General features: G+C 28.0%; 1 protein-coding gene across 1 annotated transcript; it reads left to right on the top strand.

Annotated features, from left to right (window-relative positions):
• The first annotated feature begins 4,931 nt into the window (after positions 1–4,931).
• Positions 4,932–8,389, top strand: LOC109595843 (gastric triacylglycerol lipase-like). Its single transcript, XM_020011270.2, has 7 exons — positions 4,932–5,164; positions 5,216–5,396; positions 5,478–5,592; positions 6,386–6,629; positions 6,682–6,828; positions 7,932–8,159; positions 8,216–8,389. Exons 1-7 carry the CDS (start codon positions 5,018–5,020, stop codon positions 8,387–8,389), a joined length of 1,236 nt encoding a protein of 411 aa, XP_019866829.2. The 5' UTR covers positions 4,932–5,017.
• Positions 8,390–8,778: the final 389 nt, after the last annotated feature.

Here is an 8,778-nt window from a genome sequence, read left to right on the forward strand (position 1 = left end):
ACGCTGAACGATAACTAAAAATTCGATTTGCCATGCATAATATTAATGGAAATCCATCGCGATATCTCCAAAATTTTAATAACCACCTTTTTTGCGGTAGCAGGGATCAAATAAGAGATTCCGCGGGTCAATTTTTATGAAAGCCGCAGATTAGACGGTCCCTTTTTACGATTTTTACGACGGTTCCGACAATTTGGCCGCGGAAACTGCCAAAGGTGTGTCCAAAGTTGGATCTTTATTTGGATCCGTTTGGTGGTCGGCGGTTTTGGAGGTCCGGACGCAGTTTATTCCCCGGATAAGGGAGAAATGAAATGGAAAATATGCCGTGGGGTTTTCATATGAAAAAATATTCTTGGACATTATTGAATTAAGACGATGAATTTTTTGTTTTCAAATTCATCTTTTATTAACTAAAAGATCAATAAACGCTTTTAAATCAGGTAATTACAAAGATACTCGATTAACAACGACTAACTGAGAATAATTACCATAATAAATAATAATATTATCATTTTGGATAATACTTTTGTAAATAATTTAGTTTTAAAATTAATACTATCGTATTGTGCTGAAAAAGAGAATTAATGAACCTATTTAGTATGTTATTAAAAATGTTTTTATATCGACTGCTTAAATAGAAAAAGCTTTTGTCATACTAAGTATTACCTCTCCACCCCCATTTCCATAAGTTTTTCTGTTGAGTAAAACTCTTTGATTTCTTCCGGTTCGACTACCCTTTACGATGGTTAATTATATATTTTTTTGCCCTTTTGTTTTTATCCTTTTTATAAATATTCTTTGATGCAGGGTCTTTTATCTTAATATACTTGTAAGGGGAAACAAGTTGAAACTTTTCAGCTGTTTCTAATAATTTAAAAGGTAAATTATATATTAAATTTATTTTCAAATAAAATTTAATATTAAAAATAAAATGTATATTTATGTAGGTACTTAAAATGAACATATGTATGTTTTTTTCAATTAAAATAAAATATTTATTGATAGTCGTACCACGTATCATGTTTAAATAATTAATGAAAAATGAAAATGGGGTAAACAAATAGTGCAAAAATATGTCCAATTAAACACGCAAACAACTTCAAATAAAAGTTTAATTGGATATTTACAATTTTAAATACTAGTTTCAGTCTAATTAATATTAAATAAATGAAAATTCATTCCATAAATACATATCATATAAACAAAATTATTTTTATATTATTACATTCCGAACTGTACACACAACAATAAATCAAATAATCATTAATCAGTGGAGTTATTATTTGGTTAACTCCACAAATAACCAATTGGCGTGTATGTATTAGAATGTAGTTAAGTCAATAAGTACCATTTTGAAAATATATTAAAAAAATATAAAATATATAAAATTAAAAAAACCTAATTATAGCAATAAAATAAAAAATATTAATTTGTTTCATTCCAATGATTCCATTTAATAATGTATAATAATATTATATATTTAAGTTCAGAACAATGAATTTATTTTAACGGTTCTAATGTGGAATTAATAAATGTATTCATATAATTTAATGATTTATGAATTCAGTTTGATTATAAATATTCATGAATATTTCAATATTTCATTGGTGTTAAATAAACTAATATATTTTTCTTATAGTTATTTTGGATTCTAAATTTTAGTTTTGATTTATGATAAATGGATTGTGTGAATTGGAATTTCTAGATTTCTTAGATTCCAAGGGGGTGAAATGAATGATCGCCTAGAGATGTGGACGGGTTCACAGCACTTGCAGTAAAAATATGTGTAAAAACTTTGAACGGATTTAATTTAAGACACCACAAACTTTTAAGTTTCGTAGAAATATTACTTGGGCTCCCGTTGTGGATTAAAAAAAATTAGAAGTAAACCCACTTACAATAAGATTAAAGTTTTCAATCAAGCAAATCTTAAATTAAAGTTTCAGCAATTTAGTGGAGAAACAGACAACTTTGCATTTAGTAAATTTACAATTAAGAATTTGCAAATTAGATAACTTTTTGATGCACCTAGAAACAAGTGAAAGTAAAAACTATCACTTTCATCTCATATAATTAACTGCATTAACATAATTTTAACATATTTTAAAATGACTTAACCAAATTAATTTATCTGAGTATTAAAAAAATGCTAAACTCATTATTTTGGTGTAACTTCATTTACATACGGTATTCGGATATCCACCCATCACTCTGATCAGATTACTGATGCAAAGGTAACATGAGTAAGAATACCACTGGAATAACTGACAATGTAATGTCTCTTATAATTACCTGTTAATAATATTGTTATAATTTTGTAGTAACAAATTAAAAGGTAACCTCTAAACGAATTAAGTGTCACTGATCACAGTTGATGGTAGAGTATTTACTTGGAAAAAACGTCATATTTAGAAATAAAATCTACTTCACAATTGACAAATGGACATTGTCCAAAAAGTGATTCCTATTATTCAACTTAAATGACTTCCAACTCTTCTACTATTGATGCTACAATATTTTTATTAATATATTTAGAATTAATATACATATACATACATTTGGACTTTGCTCCCAGAAGGTTACAGCTAATATGCAAATTTGACTTTGAATTTTATCATTTTATTCAAAATTTTTTATACGTTAAATATAAAATTTTTGAGAAAATATTGTATATAAAATCTATACTGCAATCAACATTACACTGGGATCGCATATCTGACCCTGTATTTTGCGTAATCACATACGTGGCTCCGGTACTAATTTATAATAATTGTGGTCTGTATTTATTCATACTTGTGACACAATTCTTATTGAATTTCTTAAGTTAAGTTGATTGGTTAATTTTGCATATTTGGTTTTCACTATATTGTGAAAATTTGATAATACTCTTGCAAAGTCAATTTGCACAACCGTAGTTAAAATGAATAAATAAATTTTTGAAGGTTGACCTTGAGTGCATGACCAACTTTTTTTTAACTCTGCCTCTACATACAATTACTTTAATTGATTCTACGATGAACGAATTCAATAGATAAATAATTGTTTATGTAAATCCATATGCATATGTATATGAATTGCATATGGATAAGCACTTTGTCCGCGAAATGAGAACGTCAGGAGAAAATAATGATTAAATTGACCATGTTATATCACTATTAACTTTCTAATGCAGGTGCAGTGTGAATTTATAGAAAAAAAGGTTCAGATTTCGTAATATCATTTTTAGAGATTTTTTCATTATTTTTTAAATGACAATCACCAACTAGTTTGGCGCATAGCTTGTCAATACCCATTACATCCACTCAATCACAAATTAATGTTTCATCCCCCCATATTAAATGCCATGCATTATTTAAACGGCAGCCGAATGCTTTGTCGAATTACCGCTGTTTACTTAATTTAATTCGCCGGTCGAATTGGAATTCTGTTAATTAGCTTAGACGGTTAAAAGAACGGGAACCGGCTTTAGGTACGTTGTGCGGTTTCGTTTTTCTCTCCCGCAGCGACCAAAGCTCCCGACAATAAAATAATGAAGGTTTTCATCCACTTGTACTCGGAAACGGTATCACTTTTTTCGTTTTTTTTTCTTTATTTCAGTCAACGACGTCCCCCGCGAATTTTGGATAATTTAATTTTAAATATGCATCGAGTGATTGAAGAAATGGAAGCGGATCGTTAGACTGAGGTGGTGAATATTTTAAGAACTGTTTATTCGCTGCTGGGTGTAATATTCATTGATCGCAGTCGAAGATTGATCAAGAAATCGACTTAATGGAAAAAAATACAGAAAGTTATGAATATTTTAATATTTGATTGTATAAAACCATTTAGCAAAATGATTAAATAAAAAGTTGTTCGTTGCTTATAATAATTTCCATCATTATTTTACTTTTTATATATTATTATTTTTACAATTAAAATTTGCATACATATTATTTCGTAAAAATCAAACTATTTTTTTAATTAAAATAATCATTTTAATTAAAAAATTTATTCCTACATTCTATAACAGCACAATGCCACGAGAATAAAATTTTGGGTCATTAGAATTGAAAAATATAACCTTAGTTTATTTTCCTCTTCAGAATTAAATTATTACCTAAAAAATTGAAAAATAACAAAAACAAATAATAGGCACCTAAGATGGTTGTGGCATAACTTCCCATTTAACATTCTGAATCCTTTTTTTCTAATAGCAACTAAAATCGTTCGACTTCTCCAATATGATTTTTGGACTAATAACATAATTTTGTAAGTTATTCTGAATATATCATTATCTAGTCATTTCACTATTTTCTAAAAAATGCTGAAATTCTAATTCTGATTTAGTGGCATTTATATTGGTCATTTTTTCAGACAGTTTCGAATATTTCAATTAAAAATAATTGAAATACAGTATAAAATAAATTTAATAAAAATAAAATTATTTGTCATAAAATTTAAATATCGTTAAAATTATATTAATTATAATAAATCAGTTAACATATTTACCTTTAGATGAATATTTTAACAAGTACAAATTTTTAAAATAGATTTCATTTAAAAAATTACTAACCAATATTATCACAGTTGATTTTTAAAAAGGTTTTTAATAAAATAATAACAAAAAATCTATAACGGTCTTGTGTCACACTAATTTATGAAAAATATTGGTTCAAATCTATTAAAAAAATATATTTTACAATTGCATTAACAATGTGAAATTTACCAAACTCGACCGGTCCGATGACATAACCGTTGCACTTCCCGCCTTTCGCGAATTTCACAGCGAAATGCGACATCCATTGGACGTTAATCCAAAATTAATTTATCCCTACTCGTTTTCCACACCACTTATTGCGATAAATAATATATTCGAACATTGTACGGTTTTATTAGCACCGTGATCCACCATGAAGTGCAAGTGAAAGATGTTTGTGTTGTATGTGAATGGAGTGCATGTAGTATTTACGATGTCACCATTCATGTAAGTCACGTTTTATTTTGTCTTTATTAACATAGTTTCATGGTTTAAGATATGTGGAAGGAAAAAATGAAGGGATATTTAATTGTCGTTATGTTGGTTTGTGGAGGATATTCGGTAAGAGTTTGTAAAAACTTCAATGATTATAAGGATCCATTCTCTCCAAACTGTTATAGCAACCCCGATGGAGAAAGAAACATAGTAAGTCACAAAATTTATTTTTTATCCTGTATAATATTTGATAATTTCAAGACAGAAAACATTGCCTCTTGGGGTTTTCAAGTGGAGGAACATTATGTTACCACAGAAGACGGATACATTTTACTTCTAATTAGAGCCTACTATCAAATATTTCGTCCAACACCACTGATACTTGGACACGGTATTTTAATGAACGGTCAAGGATACACATTAAGGGGAAACGAATCTTTAGGTAAATATGGTGCATTAAGTTTCACTTTAATGTGTTCGTTATATAAACTATAATTTGTTACTTAAACTGTTGAAATTTTAGTCCACGTATTGGGTTCACAAGGATATGACGTTTGGATTATTAATTTCCGAGGAACTAAATATAGTTTGGGGCATACACATTTATCTCATAAAAAATACGAATATTGGGACTATAGGTGCAGTATAATGTCATATTTAATAATAATGACTCCGAAAAGAAAAATATTAACCATAGTTAATAAAGTTAATAAATTAACTAGTAATAAAAATTGAAAATGAGTAAAAACCATTCAAATTTTTATCACAAAATATGAGTTCAACGAAGTGCAACACTATTTTATTTAATAATATCAAATATTTATTTCATCTAAATTTTATTAATAGATAATAAATTTTATTTTGCATTTATGTTTATCAGACTAGAAAATTAATATTCGATTTATATCATTGTTCAAGTTTCAATGAAAATAGCGTCAAATATTGCACATTTTAATGTTCAGTAATAATGTTGAAAATGAATATATTTATATTATAAATTAAATATATTTATAATTCATATTAGCAGAAAAATTAAAAATCCTTCATTATTCGTATCCCACTGAAAAACTGCCAATGCTTATATCTTTAACAATATATTAGAATAAAATCTGAAAAACCTGTTCCGGTTTATGCCAATATGTTATATCCTTATTAAACTTATTTTCGTTAAGAGAATTAAAAGTCCTTATGTCACATGATATATAGTGCCACTGAAAATTTTGAAATTCGGTATCCCTATCGAAGTAAATCGAGGAGAATTGTTCCCAGTTTTAGTTCCTCCTTCGAACCTTCGAAACGAGTTTCTCAAATTTTATTGATCAATTATTCTTTTACAGGTATAGACCATTGACAGTTTTTGGTGGGACACACTGTATATGTATAACATATATATTATCACATCAAAAACAATTAATATTTAATTATTTTTAGTTTGGATGAAATTGGAAGATATGACGTTAAGGCTGTATTAGACCGTGTTTTACTACAAACAGGACAACAAGCTATCTATATAGGTTATTCAATGAGCAGTAAAGCCGCTTTAATATATGGTACTACTTATCCACATCTTGCTCAATATCAACTGAAAGCTTTAATAACACTAGGTCCCACAGTGTTTTATATAAATTCAACAACAATTTTTAATTTACAAATTCCATTTATGAAATTGATACGGGTAAATTTTTTAATCATTTAAAAAAAACGATAAATTAAAGAATAAATTTTAGACATTAGATAAAACTGTTTTTCAAGGATCTTTATATTCGCTATTCGCTAAAGTGATGCCATTGTGTGTTTTAAATAAAGCTTCGATGGTGTTATGTCAAGTTGTTAACAATTTAGCTTTTGGAGAAGACAGCGAACAAATAGATCCAGTAAGAAAATATTTGATTAATTTTATATTGGTTGGATAAAAATCACACATTACATACATCATATATCATACATCTTACATCATACATCATACATCATACATCATACATCATACATCATACATCATACATCATACATCATATATCATACATCATACATCATACATCATACAGCATACATCATACATCATACATCATGCATCATACATCATACATCATACATCATACATCATACATCATACATCATACATCATACATCATACATCATACATCATACATCATACATCATACATCATACATCATACATCATACATCATACATCATACATCATACATCATACATCATACATCATACATCATACATCATACATCATACATCATACATCATACATCATACATCATACATCATACATCATACATCATACATCATACATCATACATCATACATCATACATCATACATCATACATCATACATCATACATCATACATCATACATCATACATCATACATCATACATCATACATCATACATCATACATCATACATCATACATCATACATCATACATCATACATCATACATCATACATCATACATCATACATCATACATCATACATCATACATCATACATCATACATCATACATCATACATCATACATCATACATCATACATCATACATCATACATCATACATCATACATCATACATCATACATCATACATCATACATCATACATCATACATCATACATCATACATCATACATCATACATCATACATCATACATCATACATCATACATCATACATCATACATCATACATCATACATCATACATCATACATCATACATCATACATCATACATCATACATCATACATCCTACATCCTACATCCTACATCCTACATCCTACATCCTACATCCTACATCACACATCACACATCACACATCACACATCATACATCATACATCATACATCATATATCATACATCATTAATATATATATAACACATTTTACATTAAAATTATTCAAAAGTTTAAAAAGTTGATTAATTGCATTTGTTTTTCCTGAATATTCATATGTACAAATAATGTTTCTTATAATTTTTAGTTACTTGCTCCTGTTTTCTTTAAGCAATTAGCAGATACCATAGCTTCAAAAGTTTTCGAGCATATGTCCCAAATATCAGTGTCAGAAAAATTTCAACATTTTGACTATGGATCCCAGGAAAATTTAATCAAATATGGACAATCCAAACCACCTGCTTATGAGTTAAGCAACTTTCCAGTTCCCGTGTCCTCGTGGGTTGGTTTAAATGATGCATTTTCAACATTACCGGTATTGATTTGTTTACAATTCAATACTTATTCTTTACATGTGTTTTTTTATTTCAGAGTGCTTTTAAATTGCATTCATTGTTAAGACCAGAACAATCGTGCAGTATTAACGTAATCGAACACCAAAAGTGGAACCACCTGGACTTTTTCGAAGCCAAAGATATTACAAAACTCCTGTATAAAAGACTTTTGCCAGTCATTGAAAATTTAGAAATACAATATTGTGAATAAACTGTTATGACTATATTGATTTTAAACTGAAATTCTCTAAAGAATGAATAAACTGAAATTCTCTAAAGAAGTCATTGTAAAACATTTTCAACGTTTGAGAAAACAAACGTTTCCGCGTTTAAACTAAATTTTATCGATGGTCGCCGTTTAATAATCCCGTTGATTTATATCAGAAAACTATTTCGCAACAATTGGCGTTGGCCGCGATTTATTGAGGTTTCGCTGAAAGAAATCCGATTTTCAAAACACACTTATAAATTGGCCTGAATCATCCAAGTGTCAAATGGAAGCATTAAATTTAAGACGATATATTGCTTTGTAAGTCTCCCTCTTTTTTAATTTAAAAAGTCTTAATATTTACAGCGTTTTTTCAAAGGAAAATTTAATTC

This window comes from Aethina tumida, chromosome 7 (assembly GCF_024364675.1).
Source record: "Aethina tumida isolate Nest 87 chromosome 7, icAetTumi1.1, whole genome shotgun sequence".
Classification (NCBI taxonomy): Eukaryota; Metazoa; Arthropoda; class Insecta; order Coleoptera; family Nitidulidae; genus Aethina; species Aethina tumida.

Coding starts and splice junctions, on each gene's coding strand:
- LOC109595843 (XM_020011270.2), top strand. CDS start 5,018: ATGTGGAAGGAAAAAATGAAGGGATATTTAATTGTCGTTATGTTGGTT. Junction 5,165..5,215: donor CCGATGGAGAAAGAAACATA/GTAAGTCACAAA, acceptor GATAATTTCAAG/ACAGAAAACATTGCCTCTTG. Junction 8,160..8,215: donor ATGCATTTTCAACATTACCG/GTATTGATTTGT, acceptor TTTTTATTTCAG/AGTGCTTTTAAATTGCATTC.